At 57.7% G+C, this 26,289-nt stretch overlaps 1 protein-coding gene across 5 annotated transcripts in view; it reads right to left on the reverse strand.

The window, feature by feature from the left end:
- Window positions 1–26,289, reverse strand: part of SH3PXD2A (SH3 and PX domains 2A) — a 224,141-nt gene that overhangs the window by 65,336 nt on the left and 132,516 nt on the right. For all 5 annotated transcript variants that reach the window (XM_028511893.2, XM_028511891.2, XM_028511892.2 and 2 more), the window contains one exon: window positions 17,298–17,326. In XM_028511893.2, coding sequence (XP_028367694.1) covers window positions 17,298–17,326 — 29 coding nt within the window. The remainder of the gene's footprint in view (window positions 1–17,297; window positions 17,327–26,289) is intronic.

Below are 26,289 nucleotides of genomic sequence, written 5' to 3' on the forward strand. Positions count from 1 at the left end.
TTCCCACCCCCAGTTTTCCCCCTTTGGAGTGCCTTCTCTCCAACCCACCCGAGCAAGCCATCTCCCAGGGTGGGAAGGGACCCCCTCGGCCACGTTACAATGAACAGAGAGCCCCTGGCCTACAAAACCCAGCCCTCGGCCAGGAGGCAGATGAGGTTGCTGGCTCAGGGTTGGGAAAATGGAGAGACAGAGGGATGGGGTGAGGGAGCAGGAGGCAGGCGCAGCCAAGTGAGCAGCTGTGACTGACACAGACCAACTGCTTCCTGCCCTCCCTGTCATCTCTCCCTCCCTCTCCTCTGGTGCCAGAGCCAAGGGCCCCCCAGACCAGTGTGCCCATGGAAATCGAGGGGTGTCGGACTGCGAAGCTGCACAACCGATCTCGCTGAGAACCAGCCATGTGACCTCAGGCAAGCGGCTTGACTTCTCTGGGACTCCGTGCTCACGCCGTGAAATCAAGCGTTTGGGTCCATGGATCTCCAGGGTACTTCTCTGATGTTCTAGACTCTTCCAGCACAAACCTGCTGGTCCCCATAATACAAGTGCATCACAGCTGAAGAGAATCTTTCCAGAGAAACAGACTGCCTTTCCAGGGAAAACCACTTGAACACATGCTCAATACATGGGAACTCAAGTGAAAAAAGCAAATAATTCAGGAGGGACAGAGGACAGGAAACTGGAGCAAGATTTTTTTTTTTATTTGTAAAGGCTTTTAACTCTTTTGTTTAAAGATTTTATTTATTTATTTTTAGAGAGGGAAGGGAGGGGAAAAAGAGAGAGAGAAACATCAATATGCGGTTGCTGGAGGCTGTGGCCTGCAACCCAGGCATGTGCCCTGACTGGGAATTGAACCTGCAATGCTTTGGTTCGCAGCCTGCGCTCAATCCACTGAGGTATGCCAGCCAGGGCAAGGGTTTTTTTTTTTTAAAACCTTGGTTCTCATGCTTACTCTTTTAGCTCAGAATCTGGGCACTTAGCAAATATCTGAGCCACTCTTCCTTCCGTAACCCAAGGATAAAAATACCTACCTTGTCTTCTTTGCAGGGTTGTTTTAAGAGTGAAATGGCCTAATGCCTGTGAAAGGTTTTGGATGGGGACACAGAAGTGGAGTGGATGACAGGGGCTGAGCTGGTGACTAAGGCAGTGTGTGCCTAGGAGATAGGCGATGTGGAGACAGGGTCCCTCCACTGGCCGCCCCCCCAGTACTTACGTCCCTGCCAAAGCCAGTCTCTTGGCTTGCAAGACCTGCAAGAATCTAGGCCCAGAGAAAACCAGATGCCTGAAGGTCCTGGCCGAATACAGTGACCTGAGGACACTTAGATGCTGAACGTGATTCTCACCAGGTCCAGGTGATTATAGGAAGTCGAAGAACAGTACTACAGGCAGGTGCCCATGACGCTAAGGCCACTTCCCCACAACGTGCATGCACCCCCGCACCATATTTAAAAACAAACAAACAAACAAATAAAAACAACCCCCCACCTGCATAGTTAAGACTCTTATTAGTCCATCATAAAGTTTCTTTTATCTTTGAGTAACTCCAGAGCAGTGAGAATGCAGTTCCATTAACCCAAATCTAGTCCCAAACCATGCTTCCAGGAATCCTTCCCTCCCTGGTGTAAGGCAAGTTCCATCCATCCAAACTAATAAATCCAGAGTGGGCTGTGCGCCCAGGTGGGAGCGACGGGAGTGAGAACAGCCAACAGCACAAACTCCTCGGAGAATGAAAGCAAACCAAGGGCCCCCGGGGACCAGGGCAGGGTCACCCTCCTTATCCACTTACAGCCCTTGCCCTGGGCTCCAGGGAGGGGAGGGGAAGCAGAGACCCTGCCAGGGGCCCCGAATGGAATGAACACACCCTCACCCCCATCTTGTCCACAGCCTTCCATCCTTCTGAGCACTCCAGACCTCTCCCTCTTTGGGAATTCTTTTGTTTTTACCTCACTGCAGCCTTGAACTGGTTTCTAAAGACCTGCTGTACAACTCAACTTTGCACAGGGCTGCTTCTTAGGTTTCCTACAGACTCCACGTGTTTCTTTTCCTTTTTTGACTAGGCCACCAGGAAGCTCAGCCACTGCTTTCAGGCCATCAGCTAATTAGGGCTGACAGCTGCCGGCCCGTGGTTTAAAGGTAGTGACAGGAGGAGCTCCTCCCTGACTGAGGACATCCCCTGCCACCCAGGGGTGTCCAACCTGTAGCCCATGGGCCGTGTGCGGACCAGGATGGGTATGAACATGGCCCAACACAAAATCGCAAATTTACCTAAAACCTTTTTTTTTTGGCTCATCAGTCTTCCTTCGTGTTTGTGTATTTAATGTGTAGCCCAAGACAACTCTTCTTCTTCCCGTGTGGCCCAGAGACGCCCAAAGGGCGGACACGCTGCTGGTGACGGCGTTGTACTGCTGCAGACGCACGGCAGCTCAGACCTTCACAGCAGCACCGCAGGGCTAGACGTCCGGGAGTCTGGCTTGCACGGTGCATCACCTCAGGGGCCTGGAACAGGTCCTCTTGCTCAGAGCCGCAGGACCAGAAAGGGAACAGTGAAGGTGATAGAATGCCATCCAGGGAAAGGACGGCCCGGGGTTAAGATGGCTAAGGAAGCAAGTGAGCAACCGCCCGGCAGGACGTGCAGTGAGAAGCCACATGGATGGAAGTCTGGAGGTCTGGAAGTCTGGAAGTGCGGGAGGTGCTGCTCCCACGGGCACCGAGATGCACCTTGCTCCAGGCTGAGCATCAGCCTCGGGCCTGTCCTGCATACTTAGGGCGTGAAGCAACCATGGCCTTGGACTGGGGGGTGAGGGGTTAGTGCCGCGACAGCAGCAGCTTGGGGCCCTGGCCCTGCCTTCCAGGCAGGACTTGCTTCTGGGTGGGGGGTAATCTGGGCAGTGACACAGGGTCCCACTGTCACTTGGTTCAACCGTCTTATGTCCCCCATCGGAAACTTTAGTAATTTATGAACAAGAGGTCCCATACATAACATAGCCGGTCACAGAATTCTGAGCCAAATAGATGGAAGCACTGAAGAAGAAATGCAGTAAGGCTGAAATGTCTGGCGGGCATCCCCATAAAGACACAAGGCAATCCTAAGCAGGAAGAAAGGCCATTGTTTGTGTTTAGGTCTCCTCCTTCCCCACCACCTCTGGCTTCTTGGTGGGGACCCAAAGGCTGGAGGGAGCACGTGGGGACTCAGGACTGGAGAGGGGGAGAAATCTGCCTAGGATCACACAGCAAGTGAGTGGCAGGGCTGGGGCTCGAACAATGATACCAGTTCCCCCTTTCTTACCACTCATGCTGGGTGCTGTGCCAAACACTTTGTGAGTCCTATTAATTTAACCCTTACAACCTTCCACGTTTTACGGATGCGGAAAGTGGGATCCAGGAAAGTCAAGGTTGTTCCCAAGGCCCCACAGCAAGGCAGCGGTGGGCCAGGCTTGAGCCCAGGCAGGCTGGCCGGGACCTGGGAACAGAGGGGCCTGAAACAGGGAGCTGCGGTCTCTGGATCCTCCCTGGCCATTGGCCAAGGGAGGCTCATTTATTTCTGCTGGGCTTCTCTTTGTAAGTGCAGCCATATTCCTCCTTGTTTTGCTCTCAGCGAGAAGGGGCCTGCCTCCTTCCCAGGAGCGGCCTTTCCCAGAACTCAGAGTCCACGTGGGGGCAGCCCAACCCGGGGCAGGAATGCACCGCTGACCCTCTGGCCACTCGGCTCCGCAGTCAGAGAACAGTCAGTTTCCTCGCTCAGGTGGGGTGGGGTGGGGGCTGGGCTGGGCCTGGAGCCACTCCACAGTCCCTGAGGGCTGGAGCCAGCAGAGACGGCCAGCCTAAGTGGGGTAGGCAGAGTGGCCAAGGAAGCCTGGGGGGCCCTGCAGCTGCCTGGAGGGGTCTGCACCAGCAGGCGGTGGTGGGCAGTTCTGTTGTCCTCCCTCCGCCAGCTGAAACGACCCGGAGCTCCCTGCTTAAAGACAGGTGCTGTGGTTAATCCGAAGCGCCGTGGGTGGACGGAAGGGTGCTGGATGGGGAGGCCGTGGGGTTCTGAGCCTCCACTCCCAGCAGCTGCTGCCTGACCCCACAGCAGCCCCTGGGGTTGCAGCCTCCCCCTCAGTTCTCAGGTTCTCCCCTCTCCCCATGCTGGGGCGTTGGTATGCGAAGACGAGACAAACTCAACTCTGTTCAGAGTTCCAGGATCCCAGCCACTTCCTCCCCTGGAGTGGTCTGCCTTGGTGGTCCTCCCCCACTCACTGGGATATCCCCTAGCCAAAGCCCATAGCTGTGGGGATGAGGCAGCCACAGAAACGGGCCAGCGAAGCAGGATGGAGTGAGAGCAGCTGCTGTCTCCCGGCCCCCAGCCCTGCAGTCTGCCCCCCTCCCCGGCTGTCTCCACAAGAGCCGTGAGTGAGTGATGGAGTCAACAGCAATGGACTCAGGACCTGGCATGTCAGCACAGGGCCACAGCAAGAGGAACATCTCGTGTTCTCGAGACTGGGCTCTTGCTATCAGATGATCAATACATCGACTGCTAACTATTTAATGAGCATCTATCACGTGTACAGCTTGGGGACCCTGCTATGACCCAGGGACTCGCCACCGTCTGTCTCCGAGCTCTGGAGACAGGGCACGGATGCCCACGGTCACAGAGACTTTCCCAGGTGTTCCCGTCTGCGCCGGGAGCCACGTAGGTTTGGGGAAGCAGCAGGGAGCCACGTAGGTTTGGGGAAGCAGCAGTGACCTCACCCTCATTCCTGACACTGCGGGGGCTGCCACTCCCTGAGGCTGCCTGGACCGACCGGAGGGCACGCTAAGGCCAGGCAGAGCGGCTGCAGTGGGGCGGGGGGTGCGCCAGGGCTGGGTCCTGCGGGCCTTGCCTCTGTACCTGGGCCCTGACTGGGGGGCAGGGCACACAGTGCTTCAGCGGACACCTGGCTGGGCACTGCCATCGACGGGAGCCGGACGGGGGTGGGGATGAGGGGCAGAGCGAGGGACAGCCCCCTTTTCAAGAGCCTGCCTCCTCTTGCCCTGGGACAGATCTCTGTATTGTTCACAGACTGTGTCAACTGTCTCTAGAATGTTTGCTTAGGGATATAGTCCTAGCAAGTATCTGGCACAAGTAGGTGCTTAATTAAAATCTGTCATGAGTCTCTTCAGCCAGATCTTAAGTTCCTTCCGAGTCTGAGCCTGTCAGCACTCTCACAGCACCTGAGCGCAGGGGGGGGTGCCTGAAAGGTGCACATGCATTGTGCTCAGTCCCAACAATTTCACATGGAAACTGAGGCCCATTTACCCCGCTGCCCTTGGGTATTCTTCACACTGGGACCCTGCACCCTCTCGAGTCCAGGTTTTGCCTGTTAAGCCACATACAAGCTGGGGTAGAGCCTGAGCCTAGCTCATGCTGGTCCAGTGGCCCACGGGCAGGCCCTCGAGCCTGGTAGAACATCCCTGAAAGACTGCTGGCTTCTAGCATCTGCTATAAAGCCCTTCAAAGAGACTGAAAAAAAAATTACCCATAACCAGTATGGCCTACGGCAAGATGGATGTAGCAGGAAATGGGAGTCTAAGCAGGAACAACGGGCTTATCTATAATGTCTGGTGGCAGCAGGGCTCAGCGGCTCGGAGTGTGCCGGGCGCCCCAGGGCCTCTCCTTGCCCCCATCCTGCTCCTGCTCAGCGAGGGCCAGGACCAATCCCCGGCGCCCTCAGGAGCCACGTAAACACAGCAGTGCCGGCACACACACACCCCGAAGCTTGGGAAATCCCCACATCTGGCTCTCACGTGACCGAGCTATGCCCAGGAGGCCGCAGCCGGGAGGGCCTGGAGGACAGGGAGGGTCAGGAGTGCGTGAGCTACCCCGGAGAACACAGAGTTAACCCTTTGGCACACAGCTTGGGGCCTCCAGCTCGCGCAGGGCTTCCACCTGGAGAGGAGCCGGAAAGAAGACCCAGCGTTCAGAGGGCCCTGTCCTGGCTGCCACCCAAGTGGGAAGGGTGGGACCGCATCTCCGGGTCCCCCTGGTCTTCACCTGTGATACGAAAGGGCTGTTCTTTCTGTGCTACTTCCGGCCCATCATCAACCCCTGGAGAGACCCACTGGATGGAGGTCCCTTCTCCACGGAGACCAGTTACTAGACAGTGAGCACCTCCTGGTGCCGGGCGTCTGGCAGGGTGCCCAAGGCCCTGCGGCCGTTAAGTCAGGACAGGCACACCTTTCACAGGCCAGGACCTGTGTCCCCCAGGACACCTCTGGAAGGAGTCCCCCTAATGACAAGGAAAGGGCCTTGGGGCAAGTTCCCTCCTACCCGGGCACATATATCCACTTCATACTTAGAGCTTTTAGAGCTTCAACCACATCAGTGAAGGAGCGGTCTTCTGTGACAGTGTCTCTGAAATGGCACCAGGGGCCGGCGCTCCAGGGTGTAGAGGACAGGCCTCAGCTCGGTTTAGAGCACATGGCACGCTCGGACAGCTAACGCTGAGAGTGACCGGCTGCCCTCTGCACGCTGCTCTCCCTCTCCTCCAGGATGATTCACTTGTCTAACCTCAGGGACCCAGGGTGGAAGCCTCACTCACAGCCCTCTCTCACTCTGCCCCACCCCCATCACTGCACCGTAACTGCTGTTCCCTTTCCCACCTCCCTGACCCGACCGAGAGTCCTGAGGACGAGGACCTCACTGGACCCATCTCCATGTCCCCAAGCTCCCACTGCAGGGCCTGGAGCAGAGGAAGTGCTGAGATGTGCAGGGGACAGGTCTGCACAACAGCCACGGCAGGACGACGAGGTCAGCGGTCGGTCTGGCAGAAACCACCAGATCCTAGAAGGGCAGTCCAGTGCCAGCGTCCGCGCGCTCAGAAACTTGCTTCCTATCAACACGGCCCTCAGAGCTCCCCTCCCACCTGCAGGAGAGCTGCTCCTAGTGTCAACTGAGCCACAGGCTCAGAGCAGGGACAGTAACTGAGGTCATCGAAGACATCGTGGACGGGGGCCCTCTTGCTCACAGCCCCGTGACCGAGTGCATATGAAAACCAGGAGGTGCTCTTGGAGCCGTAGGCTCTGGGGAGGAAGAGGAGCATGGTGGGGGCTGACAGACAGAAGACAGAACTGGGACAAGGGGAGTTAAAACATGCCAGGTTTCCTCAGAGGGCCGCTGACCATGCACAGAGTCTTGGTTTGGCCTCTTGTCACTCGCCTGTCCTCCTCGCTTCACAAGGACCTCGCCCTCCTGCAGGCACAGTTGCGCACCCAGCCCTGACCAGGATCCAACACTCCAGAGCCTCAGATGCTCTAGGGCCGAGCTGGGGAGACCCGGATCACGGGAAAGGCAGCCCCCAGACGCCTGCGGGGGCTTCTCCTGCGACCCCGCACCCAGGAGCCAGGAGCGGCAGCGGGGAAGGAGCACAGAGGTGGTGTCTCTCCCTTCTGGGCACAGGGAAGAGAAAGGACTCTGATGGACCCAGAGTTCTCGGTATAAGACGCCAGGTCTAACATGAACGAAACACATCTTTGCACCAGCTGCTGGGGTCACACGTGGCAACGACGAGATCCAGGGGGCAAAGCAGAAAGAGTCAGGGAAAACCACTCTTTTCCCTGCAAATATCTATGTTTTACTGAAACTTTGGAAAATTTTTCCTTGCCTTCACATTTCAAAACTGACCAATTATAAAAATGCCACAAGCCAACTGAGTTACACACGCCACATTTCTATTTCTAAACAAAGTAACTTTAGATCAGAAAAAGGTGCTAAAACAATAAGTAATGCACATTCCCCCAAATCTTTGTTTTTCCATTGGCTTTGTCATTCATTACTGGAAACGTTGCCTTCTCTGTCACATGTCTGTAAACCAAAAACCGAAGTGAGAAACGAGTTATTTTTTTGGCTGAGGGCCGCAGTGGGAAGGACGTCTTTGCTGGACCACAACGTGGGTGCCTCCTCCCCCAAGAAGAAGGCCTTATGGAAATAAAAGGCAGATGGAATCTTGTCACCGCCTCCTGACGAGGCGGAAGGGATGCCAGTGGCTGGGTAGGCCCCTTTGATGGCCGTTCTCCAGGGCCCCGAGAGCAGGGCCAGTGTTCTCTGTCCTCTGACGGGCCCCCCTTTCCCATGCTGGCCTGGCCCCCCACTCGGGAGACAACCGGACGCATGAGCTGGGAGCAGCCCCGTCTGGTCGCTGCCCGTCTTCCCCGAACACCACCACCACCACCACCCCATGGGGATGGCCCGTCCAACATGCAGCCCTGGCCTGATCCCAGAATGCCCGGGGAGCCTGTCGAAATGCTATTTCCTGGCACCACCCCCGGGGATGCTGATTCTGCAGGGCTGGGCCGGGCCCAGGAGCCTGCACGTTCGTGTGTGCCCGGGACCCGGAAGCCCCCCTCCAGGCTCTGCACACGCTGCTCCCTCCCAGACCGCCTGCCCGTTCTCCCTGCAGGAGAAACCGGGGCAGAGAGGAACTAGGCTGGGCTGGGAGAACGAAGCCCCCAGCCAGCTGCCTCTGTCCTGGGAGCGTGCCCCCACCCACCCCTGCTTCGCGTGTCCGGGCCTCAGGAGTCGTGGCACAGATACGCGCACGTGAGCAGCACGCTCCCGCTCTCCATCGAGTCACTGCCACGTGGGCTGGCAGTGGGGCTGCCCAATCAATCAGCCTCCTTTCATTTCCAATTAGCAGGCTTTGAACTCCAGGGGTGACATCAGGCCGAGGACCTGGAGCCATGAAAATTAAAAACTGTTCTAAAACACCAGCCCGGGGGCGGTGTGCCAAGGACGATGCCTTCTTCATAAGACACGTCCGCTTTTGGAGCTGGCCTTTGGACAGGGCCAGGAGCATCCTGGCCTTGTTTGCTAAGCAGCCTGGGCCTTCCTCACTGAAGATGGGCGGCTTGGGCCGACAAGAAAGCCTTGGAAGTGGCTTCAAAAAGTCTTGCTGATACACTCTCCAAGGCTTCCTTTTCAGACTCCTCTCCTGCCTCCCCTCCCCTCCCCTTCTCTCATACCGGGCTGGACACCTCTTCTTCCCTCGACTTCTCTGACTCAGTCCAACCTCCAAGTCCCTGCTCACACCCAGCCTCCCGGCCCGAGAGACCTGCCTGCCCACCTCTCTGCTCACCTCGGTCTCTTCCATCCTCCAGAACACACGTTGGTCTCTTGCCTCTTGGCCAGCCCCACTTTTATGTGACTCCCGCAGCTTGAGGATCACAACCCATCCTGCCTTGTATTTTTTTTTAGTTTATTGATTTTGAGACAGAGAGAGATAAAGAGAGAAGGAGAGAGAAACCTCAATTTGTTGTTGCATTTATTTATGCATTCACGGGTTGATCCTTGCATGTACCCTGACCAGGGATGGAACCCGCAACCTCGGCATAAGAGAACACACTCTAACCAACTGAGTTACCTGGCCATGGCCCATCCTGCCTTGCATTTGTTAATGAAGCCCTGACAAAGCCCTACTTTCTCAGTTGAGCAATGAGCTCCAAGAGGCCAGGACCAGTGAGGCTTAAGAGGAATGAAAGCCTCAGGGAAACCGGCCCTCTGGAGGGGAGGGAAGGCTGCTGCTGGCTGCTTTGTCTCTGTCCATCTCCCTCTGTGGCTGGTGAGCAGAGCAGGCTGGGGGCCAAGAGAGCTGGCTCTGCTCTCTGTCCTGCTGGGGCATCACCTTGGGGAAAGAGGAGGCACTGGGGTCTGACACAGCTGCTTTCTCTGCTGCACCAGGGCCCTCCTCATACCTCTGCCTCGTTCCAGGGCTTGCCCGGCATGCAGTGTGGCAAGCAGGACCCAAGTTCTGCCCACCCCCCACCTCAGGCAGGCAGCAGCCCCACTCTTAGTTGCTTCATTTATGAAAAGAGGAGGCAGCCCTGGCTGGTGTGGCTCAGTGGATTGAGCATGGGCCTGTGAACTGAAAGGTTGCTGGTTCGATTCCCAGTCAGGGCACATGCCTGGGTTGTGGGCCAGGTCCCCGGTTGGGGGCCACATGAGAGGCAACCACACATTGATGTCTCTCTCTTTCTCTTTCTCCCTCCCTTACCGTCTCTAAAAATAAATAAATAAATAAAGCATTTTTAAAAAATCCTCAAAAAAATAAAAAGACGAGGCAAACTAACTTCCTATAGCAGCCAGTATGTATGGGTGGGTTTTGCTTTAAGAAAATTCATTTCTTTTAGTACTAAATTCATGCAAAGAGAAATTAGGGGAATATTAGTCACACTCTGCAAAGGGACCCTTTATACAATTAGGAATGCCTTGTGACCAAGGGGTTCCTTCTAAAACGTCAGGGGGCTCTTCTTGGGTCAGGCCCCTGCTCCTAGGAACTGCCCACCAGAGTTCTTCAGAGCCCAAGTCCTGGTCACCTGCAGATCCTATAGGCCTGGGCCCAGGAAGGAACCCACTTCAGCAGAAAGAGGTTTGGATCAGAAGGACCAGATTTGAATCCCCTCCCTACTTGGCTAGGTGACCTTGGGCAAGTTCTTTAACCTTCCTTTTCTGGTCTATAACATGGGGGACAAGACCCCCCCGCCTGGGTTGCTGGGAGGCTTACTGGCCATTGTGAGGTGGGGCACACCCCACCTCCCCCGTCTGACCGAGGAGGGCAAACGCCACAGCCAAGGGTCTCTCCTGGCTGAGAGCTGGTCACCCAGGGGCTGCCTCCTTCTCATAATAAAAGTAGCTAAGCCCTTCGGCAGTGTTTGCTGTGGTGGGCATAGGGCTGATGTTCACACTTCCTGTGTGTTAACTCGTATTACAGCCTCAAACAGCCCGACAAAGGGCTGCTGTCACCTCATCCCACAGAGAAGGCAACTGAGGCACGGGCAGGCCAAGTGAGGGCTTGCCGGAGACCACGCAGCTGGCATGAAACCAGGTGTTCTGGCTCCCGAGTCCGTGTTCTTAATTCCCCAGAAAACTCTGCGATGATGGCTGAGTCCAGGACCCATCTCCTCCAGGGCCAGGCCCAGGGCTCACAGAACGGAAATAAATGCCTCAAGTAGGTCTTTTCACTCTCACATCAGAGGCAAGGCCCCATTCTCCCCTCCTTTCAGAGCCCGGCAGTAATTAAAACGACAATGGCAACTGCTATTACTGGGAGCTTGCTCCACGCCAGGCCCTCTGTGAACCCAATCCTTACATTTCATCGAGGCAGGCACAATTTCTACCCCCATTTTCCACGTGGGGGCCTGAAGGTCAGAGGTCAGGTTGCCAGGCACAGAGCAAACACGTGGCAAAGAAGGGGTTCGAGCCCCATCTGTCTGATGCCAAAGTCTCAACTCTCACCTACGAGCAAAACATGCTTCTCCTCGACAGAACTACAGTAATGCTGATCTCATTAACTCTGTCCAATAATAATAAAGCAAGAGTTATGATCACTAAAACGGAAGCGGGCCTGAGCTCACCAAATTTTCCAAGGCAATATATAAACTAAACAGGATTTCAGGGGAAACATCAACACTTGCCCAAGAGAACGAACTTGCAACACTCTTGAGCAACCTCATTTGCATGTAAACCAGGGGCAGCTCCGCAGAACTCCTGGGTGGGATGCAGCACCTGGGGCCCTGTGCAGCCGCTATCCCAGAGCCAGGCCGATTCCATGGGATTCTGTGGCCTCCTGCGCCCACTAGTGGCGTAACTTAGAACTCCCCAGCCGTGGGCTCTGCAGAAGGCTGCTTCCTAGAACAGAGAGCACCATTCCCTCTTTTCAGGTCTGCAGAGGAGCCCCGGCTCTGGGGAGCGTGCTCCAGCCCCCTCCGAGCTCCTGGCGCAGCGCTCCCCTTGGGGAAGCCAGACACGGCAACAGGCCCCTCCTACTGCCGGGCACAGAGCCCTCCAGTAGCATCGCCTCCTTGAGCCCTCTGCACCTTCCTGCAGCTACTTGCTCTGATAACTTCATTTATGCATCGACATGGCTGGGCTGCCGTGCCCAGCAATTCAGCCACACACTAACCAGGTGTTGCTGGGGAAGCTACTTTGCAGGTGTGATCAAGTCCCTAATTAGCATACCTTCAGTGAGATTATCTAGGTGTTGGGGGAGGGGAGGCAGGAGGGCAGAGTCCATCAGCGGGAAGGCCTTAAGGGCAAGAGCGGAGGCTTCCCTGAAGAAGAAATTTCACCACTGACCACACCCCCAGCCTGCCCCTGAATTTCAGACATGCCTAGCCAGCCCCACACAGTCGTGTGAATCACATCCTTTCGAGAAAGCTCTTAATACATATACAGCTCCTGCAGGTGAGGCAGCAGAGCCCAGGTGACCAGCACCCTGCCGGGCTGAGAGTGGAAGCCCAGGCGTCTGACTCCTCCCAGCGCCCAGCCACACTCCCTGTCACAGCCCACCTCCCACGGCCGCTGGAGTCCTCAGCTCTAATTTGTCTCTGTGCCTCGTCCTGTCGCTCTCCATTCACCGGTCAGAAAAAGTGCCTCTGAGAGCTAAGTCAGACCGTGTCCCCCTCTCGTCGGGGCCCTCTGGTGGCTCTCCACTCACGGTGGAAGTCAAAAATCCTTAAAGTGGCCCACAAGGCCCTACATGATTCACCTCTGCTCTCACCTCCTGCCCCCTTGCTCCCTCCCCACCTCTTTTCTACCCAGCCACAAGCCCTGCTGCCCTGTCCTAAGCAGGCCAGTGAGCTCCCTCCCCAGGGCCTTTGCACTCACTGTGCCCTTGGCCTGGACTGTGCTCTTCCTCCGATAACCGTGTTGCAGCCTCTTGTCTAATGTACATTCCTGTAAATGCAGTTCACCACTCACAGCAGACTGCAAACTCCTCAAAGGCAGAAAGACACATTCCTATAACCTTAACACCTGGCACGGTGTCCAGCAGGCAGCTGGTGCTCAGTCAGATCAGCTGAAGTTTCTGGTCTCCAAAGAAGCCACACTCAGACCTTCTGCCCCAACCAGAAAAACTCTTCCTCTTCCCACAGAACATCCTGACATGAGGGTACACTGACCTTTCCTTCCTGATCTGCAGGCTGCATGCTTTCTCCCATCCACCCACCCATGCAACAAGCACAAGGCGGGAGGGGGAGGCTGCTACTGGTGTAAGGCCTGCAGCAAGGCCTTCCCTCTCGAGGTGGTGGGACACGGATCATAAAGGAAATTCAAGATAATGAGAGTGTGGTCAGAGATGTGCATAGAAGTAAGGTGAGTGGAGGGGGCAGTTAGACAGTGGAGGATGGGGGCAGCCTCTCTGAGGCAAGTATTAAGCAGAACTCTCAAGGAGCCAGCCAGGTGGGAACAGCATTCCAGGCCGAGGGAAGTGCAAGTGCAAAGACTGTGCGGAGAGAATGAATTCGAAGGGCTCAAGGTGTGGGGAGCAGAGAGTGCTGGAGTGGGAAGGGGGTGGGGGGAGCAGGGGAGGGTAGGAGCCCAGGGTGGGATAACAGGTGGGGGCCAAAGCACACAGCACTCTGAGGCTGGGATAAAGAGTTTATTCTGGTTGGGCTGGGAAGGCCTTTGGGGGAGACTTAAGCAGGAAAGCTCATTATTTGCTACGTTTCGAAGTGCTCACTCTAGCTGGGATGTAGACAAAGGTGTGGAGAGGCAAGGGTGGAAGCAGAGAGGCCCAGGAGGAGCTAGGGTCGTTAGGCAAAGACCAAAGACGAGGGGAGCATTCCTAGTGGGTGTGGGTGGAGATGGGAGAAGTGGGTGGATCTGGAGAGAAAGGGAGGGGTCAAAGGTGACAGCTGGATGTTGGGCTTGAGCAACAGGGAGGCTGGTGGCAAGGGGAAGATGCAGGAAGAGAGGACATCTGAGGCTGGCTGTTTCCAAGGTCACTGGTCCTGCCTTGCCCCCGAGGCTGTCTGTATACTGCCTGAGAACTTTCTCCCTGCCAACTCCACCCTCCCCAGGCCTGGCTTCAAGTCTTGGTTCTGTGCTCAATAAGATATTCCTCCAAGAGATCTTCCAAGGAGGAGCTGGGGCTTTGGGGACAGGGAACAGCATCCATTGTCTCGACGCAAATGTCCCTGGGAAACTTCGTGAGCTTCATGACAGAGCAGGGTAGAACCCTAAACTTGGGCTCAAATCCTCACTTTGCCACAGACTTTGGCCAGCCACCCTCTCAAAGCTTCAGTTTCTCATGTGTAAAGTGGGAATCCCACCCACATGCAACATGGCTCAGAGCAGCAAATGAGGAAATGTATGTAAAGTTGCCAGCACATAGTAAATGTTCACTAAATAACAACAGTAGCTAGCTAGCACTTTGGGAGAGCCTTCCAGGTTGCAGGCAGTGTTCTAAGCATGCTTATATATATTAGTTTACCTAATCTTAATGATTTTTAAAAATATTTTATTTATTTATTTTTAGGGAGGGAAGTGGGGGAGAGAAAGAGAGAGAGAGAGAGAGAAACATCAATGTGCGGTTGCTGGGGGTTATGGCCTGCAACCCAGGAATGTACCCTTGCTGGGAATCGAACCTGGGACACTTTGGTTCCCAGCCCGCGCTCAATCCACTGAGCTACACCAGCCAGGGGTCACCTAATCTTTATTATAGCCATATGAGATGTGTATTAGTCAGGGTTCTCCAGAGAAAGAGACATATATATATGTATATGACTGTGGACAGACATGGTGAGCCCAAAATCTGATGTGGTAAACTGACAGGCTAAAGATGTGGGGAGGAGGTGCAGTTCAAGTCCAAGGCAGTCTGCTGGCAGCATTACTTCTTGCTCAGGGGAGTTCAGTCCTTGTTCTATTAAGGCCTCCAACTGATCGGATGAGGCCAACCTACCTCACAGAGGATTATAGAAGGTTAGAAGGTAATCTACTGTATTCAAAGTCCACTGATTTAAAAGTTAATCTCGCCCTGGCTGGTGTGGCTCAGCTGGTTGGTTGGGCATCGATCCTGGTCAGGGCACATGCCTAGGAGGTGGGTCTGGTCCTGGGTGGGGTGCAGTTCGAAACGTGACCAACTGATGCTTCTCTCTCACATCAAACTTTCTCTCCCTCCCTTCCCCTCTCTCTAAATTCTCTCTCCCTTCCTCTCTCTAAAAGCAATGAATGTCCTCGGGTGAGGATAAAAAAATTTTTTTTAAGTTAATCTCTTTCTAAACCCACCTTCCTAGAAACATTCAGAATAACACTTGACCAAATATCTGGGCACCGTGGCCCAGCTCGGTTGATACATAAAATTAACCATTACAATGCGTATGAATAACATCCCCAGTTCACAGACGGCAGAACAGGCCCAGAGCAGGTAAGAAATCTGCCCAAGGTCTCAGAGGACGAAAGCCAGGCTCTAAACTCCTGCTGTCTGGCTCCAGAGTCGGCACTTTAACCATGACACTAAGTGGCCATTATCACAAGCACACCAATTAAATCCCTCCATCCATCCTTTTCCTGGCCTGAGAGTAGGGGGGAGGGGGGGGCAGGGTGTTGGTGGTGATTCCCTGGGCGGGGCCTTGCATTGCTTAAGAAGCAGCACTGATCCCAAGCTGCAGAGAGAGACTGGGAGTGGGGGGGCCTGTGGGGTTACCCAGCCCGGCTTCCGACTTTACAGAGGGACCCTGAGGCCCGGAATGGAGAAGGGACTCACCCAAGGTCTCATGGCCTCAGAGAGTAATGATGACGATGACAAACTAACAACTATGTGCTGCATGTGAGGTTGATACTGGTATCCTCTTTGTTTTAAAGGAAACGAGGAAATGGAAGCAGAGGTCGTGAAACTCGCCTAAGGTCACACAGAGCCAGAACTGGAGCCTGGAGGCATGTCTCTGAGGCCCTGGGCGAGGGTCTCCGGGGCGGGGGCTGGCGGGGGGGGGGGAGCTGCGACAGAACACAGCCCCAGGTGTGCGGCCCCTTTCCGCTTCTCCCCCTGGGGCTCTGACGCAGGTGACAGTTGAGGTGATGTTGCGGCTCCTCAGGTTCCCACGGCAGCTTCCCCTCCTGGTCGTGGAGGGAAGGCCCTCTGCACCAGTGGGCGGGCACACGCGAGACACCCCTGCGCAGCCGACAGGGCTGTGCGCACACATCTCGCCCCACAGTCACGCACACCCCAAATGGGCACAGACGCGTGAACAGACTCCAACCCACAACCAGACACAGCCCAGCACACTGGCACCCGGGCCCAGCATCTGTGCACCCAGACGAGGAACGCAGCCTCACATCCCGCAACTGTGTAGCCCCGCTCATCCCCAGGTACGCACCTGCCCCCAGTCCACCAACCGGGACACAACTTTCCACATCCCAGGAGACACACAAGCAAGCTTTGGGGCACATAAAACATATGAGCCCATACTCAGAAACGCACACTGTGCCACCACACGGACCCCCAGCCCCCCAACTCACATCCCACCCATCGCATGCAGGCACACACACCTCTACTGATCCCCAGACCACAGACCGCGGACGGATACCTCCCCACAGGAGCCATTAGCGAGAGTCACGTGTTTATACACATTTCCCACATCCTCCAGGCCAGACCCCACCCCCCATGGCTGCTCACCCCCATAAATATAGGCAACACACACGCCAACACGGATGGCTCCAATCCGCCCACCCCCATCTGTACACACAGAGCCCTAACTCCTAGGGACCGTCCTCCCTCCCATCCTCTCCCAACGACACCCCGCCCACACCCAGGCCTTTGCCTAGCCCAGCCTGCCCCACCCAGAGAGAGCCCTTCTCTGACCCTAGCTGACAGCGCCAGCCCACCGCCCAGACAGAGCCAGAGCCGCCTTGGAGGGCTGGCTCCGCCTCTCCCCCTGACTCCACCCACTTTGCAAACTCCGAGTGAGCCCTGGCACCTGTCAGGCCAAGGCTGGGCAGGTGCCCGCCGAACCCCCCCTCCCCGTCCCCCGCCCCGCCCGCCCACGATGCTGCCACCACGTAGGGCTCCCTCCCCCGCAGCAAGGAGAACGCACTCAGCTGGATGGAGGAAGCGGGGTGGAGGGGGGCGCGGGGGGGGGGGGTCTCCGCTGCGGACGTTAAAAACTCAGTCACTCAAGTGCGACCCCTTTCCAGTCCTGGACACCACCCTCCCTCCAAGAAAATACTGCGTCTCTATTAACCTTTCCATCACCTCCGCACCACAGGAAGCGCCCAAGAAGTGGGCACCGCAACCCGGGGGAGGAGGAGAAGGATCGGCTGCCAACATTGTGGGGGCTTAGGCTGTTCCAAAGACACCCCCCCAGTCCCCATGCACCCACCCCCACTGCCCACAGGGGACCGAGAGGGACTCAGGGGGCGTTGAGGGCGCAAGTACCAGAGATCTTAGGGGCACGAAGAGAGTACCCCCAGCCCCGCAGGACCACGGGGCAGGCGGCCATGGACCCCTCCCCCCAAGAAAGTCCTCCGCAGGGTCGGGGAGGCAGGAGGGGAAGACACCCGGACGCTCCCTTACCTGATTTCCTCTTGGAACTGCCATAGTCCCTGAAAAAGAAGCAACAACAAATAGACATGGTTAGGGCTGGGCTGGGCTGGGCGGGGAAGCTGGGCTGCGGGCTGCGGCTGCAGGGCGCCCACGAGCGGGCTGCGGTGGGTCGTCTGCGCCGCTGCTCATGTGATCCCCGCTGCCGGTGAGCCGCGCGCTCTGCAGCCGCACGCACTGCGCGCAGCGCCGGCCCGCGGGTCCCCTGCCAGCTCCGCTCCAGGCACGATTCGCCCGTTCGGCCCCGCCCCGCCCGCACCCCCAACCCCGCCCGGCCCGGCCCCGCCCCGGCCTGGCCCTACAGGAGGGGCTCCATGGGCCACTGTGCCCTTTCCTCCGCACCTTCCTCCGCCCTCCGCGAATGCGGGAGGATGAGGCAGGTACACAAGCACTTCACAAATAGGGAAACAGGCTCTGGGGATGGTTGCTAGAACCCACGCCCTGCCCACCCTGGAAGCCTGCTCCCTACCCCTGAAGGGCTTCCCCTCCCAAGTCTTGGAATTACTAGTTCATGCCCACTCAACTTTTAACTCACAACTGAAATATCTATCTCCTGAACGTACCTTCCTCAGCACTTCCCCCCTCTCCAAACTGGCCTCCAAGTAATTAAACACTGGTGGGACCCTTTGATTAAAGTCTGCCCCTGCCCTAGCCCCAAGCTCCCTGCTAGGACTTGACCCAGCCTCGGGATCAGGGCATTTCCCAGTCCTGCCTCCCGGTGCCCTCTGGTGCTTGGTCCTGCTGTGGCCTCCTCCCACCCCTTCTCATTCACAATCCTCAGGGAAGCCTAGCACACCCCTGACACGCTGGAGGTTCTGTTCAGTGCTCAGGAGCTGGCTGGGTATCTGGAGACTAGAGGAAATGCCTTGCACTTCCCTTGGGGATCCAAGGAAAAATGCCCATTTCGGGCTTTGGTCAAAGCCAACCGGCCATCTGGGTTGGCCTGCTGCAAAGAGGGGACTCGTGCAGAAAGGGACAGCAGGTTCACAAGGAAGGTGCCAGCCTCACGGAGACTCCCCAGGATTCCGAGGCCGGAAGTCTGGGGATGGGCTGGGCTGGGCTGTGGAACTTCGGGTGAGCTCCCAGGTAACTCACCCACACAGCAAAGGGAGAGGGCTCCCCTCGAGTCCTGTGCTTCCTCCAGTCTGGGCTCAGGACTGGGTGGCTCAGAACACCGGTGCCGAGGACCAGAAACCCCCGTTTCTGATACCATCCCCCTACTCCGCTCTCTTGTTTGAGAACTCCCTTCTGCTTCCAAATCCCATACCTCTTCCAACCCTCACATCCACGCCAAAAGGGAGGTCCTATCGCCTCCCTTTTACAGGTGAGGAAACAGTTCAGCCACTGCCCAGGGTCACCCAACCTGGGGAAAGGCAGTGGCTTGTGAGCCCACCCACAGGCATGGAAACTTTGGGGTGGATGGAGTGAAGGTAGCTCTGCTGGATCTGTTGCTGCCAAAGGACTAGGAAGGAGGGAGTTTCCACGTGCCCCTCCCCCCACCTGGCAGCTCCATCTTGGGGTGGAAGGAAGTCAAGGAGAGACTGTGCCCGAGGGGGCCTGGCGGTGTCCCGGAAGCTCAGCGGTGGGGAGCATTCCCAGTGAGGAAGGGAGAGCACAGAATGGTGCCCGTGTCCCGCACAGCAGCCTTGCCACTCCCAAGGAGGGAATTCGTTTCTCAAGCTCTTTGAGGAGTGAGGCCCAGGGAGGGGCAGAGAGTGGATGGCAACGAAGAGCTGCCCCTCCTGGCACCGCCTCCCCATGTTCCCACCGGTCCTGCGGGAGAAGCCCCCTGGGCCTGGGACCACAACGGCCCACTGAGCATCCCCTGGCTGCCCGCAGTCCAGAGAGGGGGTAACTTCCTCACAGTGGCGGCCACCTTCTCCCCGTTTGTGCAGCTGCGAGCTACCCAGGACTTTCTTTGAGCTTGTGCACAGCCCTGGTTGGGGGAGGGGGCTTGCAGACAGGTCATTATCCTGGGACGAGGGGCCACACTGAGGCTCAGGAGTGGGAGAGGGGCATAATCCACGGGAGCGGAGTGCTTCCTCTGTGCCAGGACCGGGCCAGTGATTCTCCACCTGGCCATGCACAATGGGGTCCTCTGGGGAGCTGGTGACAAACGCAGGCTTGGGGCCCCACCCCCATCTGTCTGCCTCTCCAACAAGTGCCCCCTGTGGGTTAGCAGGCTGGGCCAGGGCTGGCTGAGAACCTGGGACCCAGCATGTTTTCTGCCCCCTCTGCTACAATCCTGACGTGTAAGCAAAGGTGGTACCGAGAGGCGCTCCAGTCCCTGCACCACAGTCTCCGTGAGACCCCAGCCACCCTCAGAAACAGTCATGCTCAGTAAGAACCATGTACTTGCAGTGCCACCAGCTTCCGGTGGGATCCCCTGCCGGCCTGTCCTCCAGCCAGGTTAGAGCCCTTCCCACCACAGACTTGCTCCAGGGGGTGTGGCCCCTCATCTTGCAGGTGATGACAGCCAAACTTAGACAAGCTAGATAACTTGTTCGAGGTCTCACAGTGAGTAGGCGAGGCTGGGATTGGGCACTGGGAACCTAGGCCCTGCTCCGGGGAGCGGGTGGTTCACGACATCCCCAATACTGCCAACCCCTGGGGCACTGGGTGCCAGAGGGAAGGGACGCAGGCGCTGGGGCCTCTGAGAAGCACAGGGAGTTAGTGGAGTGGAGGGTGAGTCCTGGCCGAGGGGCAGCTGGGCTGTGGCCAAGGGGAGGGAATGGCAGGCACATTTCCTTCCCAGCATCTGGCCTCCAGCCTCTTAGTTTCTGGGTGGGCACCTTCTAGCAAAGCCGTTTCGCATGTTTAGCTGCTGAACAGGCTGAGAAGCAGCTTAGGTATCCAGTGGCTGGGACTCCCCCATGCCTCACCTACCCGGGCGCAGGGGAAAGGGCAGGGCTCCCCACCTTTGGCACGCCTGCCCCCCACTGCCCCGAGCTGGACGGCAAGCCCTCTTGTTCCCGAAGGAGTCGAGATCGCCCTCGCTTCCCCTCCTCGCCCCAGTTCTCGCCCTGAGCTGACAGCCCCCACCCACTGATGAATCCGCCTGGGGTAGGTCACAGTCTAGCCTGCATCCGACCTGCTGCTGAATCACTATCTCCCCTCGGAGCCACAGGAAGGAGAAGGGAGGGGAGGACGGGGAGGGAGGCCAGCGTCTCCCTCTAGTGCCGCCAGGAGCTAATGTAATTGAAAAGGCCTCCCAGGCGGTGTCCTCACTGTGTCCTCACATCAGGCCACTTGGCTTTCTCTGCAACCGGCCCAGAGACCCAGGCAAACCAGAACGTGGGACTTTCAGGACTCAGCCTGGGAAAGTCACAAACTGGGACAGCTCGTCACCCCACAGTCCACAGGTCTGGCCTGGCTGCAGAAGACGGGAGGATTTCTCCTACCTGGCACCAGCTCTCCCCCGTTTAAATGGGGACCCCTGCCCTGGCTGGCATGGCTAAGTGGATTGAATGCCAGCCTGCAAACTAAAGGGTCACTGGTTCGATTCCTAGCCAGGGCACATGCCTGGGTTGCAGACCAGGTCCCCAGTAGGGGGCGCAAGAGAGGCAAATGTTTCTCTCCCTTTTGTTTCTCCCTCCCTTCCCATCTCTCTAAAGATAAATAAATAAAATCTTAAAAAAAAAAAGGCAGGGACTCCTGAGGCCTCCCTCTACCCCACATGATATAAACAGTCCCTGTCTTGGCCCTTCCTCACTGGTCCTGAATGAAGTTCATAGGGCAGATTCAAGTTCTTAGGGCAGATTCTGGAAGCAGACAGCCTCCAGGTCAAGTCCCTGCTATTTGCTAGCTGCATGGTCATCTTGAGCTACTTACTTCACCTCTTGAGCATCTATTTCTCTCTGTAGAATGAGGGTAATAACCCCACCGAGCCCTTAACACTTGTGGAGGAAGAAACGTACAGTGCACGTAAAGGCGCTCGCATACTGCCCGGCACAGAGAGCGCCACGTAACTTGTCTCTGCTGTTCTCTCGCAGCTGGACCTGACCCCACCCTAGCTGCCACCCAAACGGCAGAGGCCTGCAGAGCCCCCCAAACGCAAGGAAGTGGTTCCTTCTCAAGGACCCCGGCACGACACTGGCAGTGCAGCTCCCAGCAGGAATGATTCCTGCCTCCTCTTCGGAGTCTTGGACCTTCACAGACACCAAAGCGGCCTGAGTTTCTGGCTAGGCCGGCCCGCCTGGGAAAGCCTGTCCCCACACACTGCGTGTGGGATCCGGCTGCTCTGGCAACAATCCCATTTTCAGGGCGCTGCTGGCCCGTGGGCATCGGCTGCTCTGGACTCATTGACTGGGGCGCCTGTACCCTCCCAAGGAATGGCAAGCTCTCAGAGCCCCAGACCACGAGGTGCAGAGGGCGCTGCATTTCCATGTGAATGACACCCATAGGGTCACCTTTCCTTTTCTTCTCCTTGTTTTTCCCTTTCATTTCTCCTGGTGAGACAGGGCTGCGTCCCCGTCTGGGACAGCCTAGAGAAGGGGCTGGTGTTGGAGAAAGAGGAAAGAGGAAGATGCTGGAAGGAGGGAGCGGGAAAGGCATTTATCAATCTGTGTGTTCACCACCCTTTTTTGCATGTGCCTCCCCCCTCTGCCCTCCCTTGAAATTTCCCAGCAGGCATCTGACATCAGTGCTCCAAAGCAGGCAGAGGCGGTGGTAACCCATTGGACGGATGGGGAGACTGAGGTCCTGAGGGCATAAGTAGTGTGCGCAGGCTCATGGAGCCACATGGACAGTCCTGACCCTGAGTGTTCCCCACACTGAGGCCCCCAGGGGTTGGGCTGCAAGGTGAGGGCAGGCAAGCTGGGGGAAGGAGGCCCTGCTGGCCAGGGTTCCCCGAATGAGAGGCAAAGCCAGGAGGGTTCACTGAGGCAAGGGAGAAAGTAGGAAGGGAAGTGCCGCCTGCCTGGGCCAGCTCTGGGAAAGGCTGCGGAGCCCCACCAGGTGGGATCCTGGTGCGATGGGCCCTGCCCTCCGCTGCCTGCCACCCCCTCGCATTCTGGCTCCCATCGGCAAGTGTCCTGGCAGAGGAGGACACCCACACACAGCCTCCAGCCTGATGCCCCGCCCTCCTGTCTGCTGGCTGACATTGAGCCCGGGATGCCCATCTGCAGGGCCTGCTGCCGCGGGGACCTGCTTCAGAGGCTGGCTGCTTGGCCAGGCGGCTCTGGGGGCCCTTGACAGCTGAGTGGTCTTGGGGACATGGGTGGTGCCTGGAACATGGGGGCCGAGGCAGTTGTCAGGCCGCCCTGGCCCGGGGACTGACACGGAGCCCCGAGGAGTGCCATGCTGACTTGACTTTGACTGCCGGACCAACCAATCAGTGCGCTTCCCGCTCCGGCCATAGGCCAGCTCACAAAGGCCGGTGTGGGCACGGGGGAAGACACGACATGCTTCTGGCCTGCCAGTCTGGGCTGGAGATGAAGAAACAAAAGCACCCAGCATAGTGAGACATGTTATATACCCTGAGACGTTCCGAGGGGCACAGGAGTGGTTACACTCCCCATGCAGGGAAGAGACCCTGGGGCTGCGGGACATCCGAGGCAGGTCCCGGGAGGAGGGCTTGACCTCAGCCTTGAAGGGTCAGGGCATGCGGGTCCACAAAGAGCACAAAGCTCTAGCAGCGGGAGCAAGCCACTCTAACCAGAGCGTGGGCGAGCAGAGGGACAGCCAGGGGAAGGGCAGGATGGGGCCGGGGACAGGAGGGACTTTGGTGTCCAGCTGCGAAACCCAGAAGGTCTCAGAGTTGGGAGTAACGTCTGGGTGCAGGGAAGGAAGATTTTTGTTAAGAGGCGAGGTAGACAGCGAGGGGGCAGGGCGGGAGAGAGGTCGAGAAGAGTCTGGTGATGAGGTCACCAGCCCTGGGGTGTGGGCCTGGCCCTGCCCCTCAGTGGCTGGCGGACCTGGGCCGCCCCCTTCAGATGACAGGCGGCCGCCCATCAGTGAGCTTGAAGTCAGCTCAGTGCCTTCCAACACACATTTAAAAGAAGAATAAACTAAATGACCGAGTCCACCATAGTAAGGTTAAATAGTGTTTTTGCACAATTTCCGTTTTCAGATGTCTGTCTACCTACCTGCCTGCCTGTCTGTCTGTCTGTGGGGTTGTGATGTGAAATTCATACTGTGACAGAAAAAGCTTTAAAGACACCGACAAACCCCCGGAGCCTCAGCCTCCCCTCCCAGCATGAGGGGATGCCAAGTGTCCTCTCGGGCAGCCAGCCCTCTGGGAAACCAGTGCAGCGGGCCGGCCGGCCGGCCAGTCTGAAGCTGGGGGGGGGGCGGGGGGGGGCGGGGTGGCAGGGTCTGGGCAGAGGGTCAGCTGGGGTCTGCAGAATGCTGAGGGATTTTTCCACCCTGAGTAGCCCCTCGCTGGGTTTTTGTTCTGACTTTGGGAGCCTTTGCACAGAGTGATCTCGAGGGGCAGCAACCTCTAGGGAAGACAGATGGGGGGGGGGGGGGTGATGAATGCTGTTCTTTGCCCCCGTGCGTGCCCTGGTCCCCACTGTGGCACTGAGGGCCCTTGTGTCCAACAAGAATCCGTCCTTTCTCCTCCGGGGCCCTGTTTTCCAGGGTCCTGAGAATAGGCCCCATTGTGACCAGGGGGACAGACCAGAGAGGCCGGAATTCCTGCCCTGGGTGAAAAAGCTGAATTCCTGGGACAGAAAGGGTCTCATGTGCCCCCAGGCTGGGTCCGCAGAGGCTGATGCTATGGCTACCGCAGACCCCCAGTGCTGGGCTCCTCTCCTGACCGCCCCCCCCCCCCCCCCCCCGGGCCTCTGCCATCACTCCAACCCACAGAAAGCGCACAGGGCCCTGCTTGGCTGCCCGTCTCCTCGCACTTGCCTTGCTACTCCGGGCAAAGGCCCTGAGCGGGTCTCCAGCCCAGGGACAGCTGGCGGTGCCCAGGGCTCAGAGCCGAAGACCAAGAATGTGGGTCGAGCCAGCATGTTTCACCTCTTACTCCTTTGTGACACAGGCAAGTTACTTAACCTCTCCCCACCTTCGGCTGTGGAAGGGGGTGAAAACGGTTCCCACCTTTGTTGTTGGGGGCATCACCAGGGAAAATGTGCAAAGCTCTTAGAGCCACACCTGGCACCTGACGAAGAGCCCTGGCCAACCGCCTGGCTCCATGGGAGGGGCTAGGTTTGGAGTGTGGACCTCGGCCACACTGCAGGAAGTGCTGACTGGCCCCATCACGGCTGTGGACTCTGTCGGACCCTGGCTCTGTTGCCCAGGGTGCCAGCTGAGCACCGTGAACACAGAGGGGCCGGGATTCCCACCTGTGTGCACTCCAAGGAACCCCCACCACAAGTGCCTTTGGGAGAAGGGGGGCAGGGGGGTACCCAGCTGGTTTCCCAGCTGGGAAAGGAAGCCGCGTGGCCCACTGGCCACAGAGCCCTGTGAGCTCCTGCCCTCTGCTCTGCCAGGCTGCTCCCAGCCACAGGGCTCCCTGGACTTCTGGGGACTGCAGGCCAGATCTGGAAACCCACAGACGGGGCAGAGACAACATGTGGTGATAGGGCTCAACTATGCAGTCCCTGGAGAGAAAGGCAAGGAGGCCTTCCCCGTCTCTCTGCAAGTCCCTTTGTCCATCCACCCATCCATCCACCCGCCCACCTCTCCACGTCTTAGCAGAGCAGGTGCTGTAGACCCAGCCCTGGGTCCGAGCAGGAGCGTGATGGCAAAGCCAGTTCTGCCCCCACAGAGCCCACGGCTGGTTGGAGAGACGAGATAAACACCCAGGAAAAGAAACCATGGAAGTCACTTTTTGATGAGGTACCCCTCAGCCTGGTCAAAAGGGCAGGCTGTATAGGAACTGCCAGGATAGGGAGGGCAGAGTGGCCTGGGAGGGCTGCCTAGGAGAGGAGGCACTTCGGCCATGCTCAAAAGATGAGGGTTTAGGAAGAGCAGAGGCAGGAAGGCATTTCGCAGTGGATGGGACAATGTGAGCAAAGGGGCGAGGGCAGGAATGCATGGGGGTCTGTGTGTGCGTGCGTGTGTGCGTGCGTGTGTGTGAAGACAGACACCAGGGCCCCACTGTTGAGCAGGCCTCCAGGTTGCTCCTTGGCTGTGGCCCCTCACGCCCCAGCCCTGGCCTAATTTTGAGCTGGGACTGGGGAGCTGGGAGCAAGGGCTAAGAGCTCCCTGCTTCCTGTGCAGGCCCAGGAGCGCACCCAAGGCCCAGCTGGGCTTGTTCCTGCCTCGGCCTCTGTCAGGAAGGGTGCTTGGAGTGGGACTGCACACTTTTCCCAGCACCTGGCCCTGCTGCACTGCCTGGGACCCCAGGGGGCACCCCCTGCAGGGAGAGCCGTACATCTGCCACACCCTCCTGAGCCGGACATCACTGTCGCACCAGTGCCAAGCACCCGCACGTGCCAGGCCCTGTGACTCCTGATGGTCTCTGAGGCAGGTGCTTTAGGGCCGTTCTACAGAAGGGGTTCAGACCAGTCAGGTGACTCGCCGGGTGCCAGCTGCAGGGTTGCAAAGTCGGGGTCATCTGCCTGCGTGTACAGCCACTACCCGTGCCTTCCTGCCCTCTCTAGTGTTGTGCTGCCTTCCCAGGGAGGGGCACCTCCTCCAGAAAGCCTGCTCTGGTTTTGACACCCAATGGCACTGAGTGTCCCAATTCTGCCCCCAGTACCTCCTGGTGCCCTCCTGGAGCTGCCTGGCAGAATTCTCCACAATCACCCGTGAAAATGACCTTTGTCTGCACTGCGGAGTATGGTGGCCGCCAGCCACTGTGGCTGTTGGGCACTGGAGACGTGGCTGGTGTGACTCAAGAACTGAGTTTTTAATCTGCTTTCACTGTAATTAAAATATCGATGTGAACAGCTGCAGCATACTGGCCAGTGCGCTGGACAGCGCGGCCTTGACCGGTGGTCCGCACTGGGTATCCGCAGCGGGTGGGTGTGGCTCTCGGGGGAACGTGTGTGTGTGTGTGTGTGTGTGTGTG

The sequence above is a fragment of the Phyllostomus discolor genome, chromosome 5 (assembly GCF_004126475.2).
Source record: "Phyllostomus discolor isolate MPI-MPIP mPhyDis1 chromosome 5, mPhyDis1.pri.v3, whole genome shotgun sequence".
NCBI lineage: Eukaryota > Metazoa > Chordata > Mammalia > Chiroptera > Phyllostomidae > Phyllostomus > Phyllostomus discolor.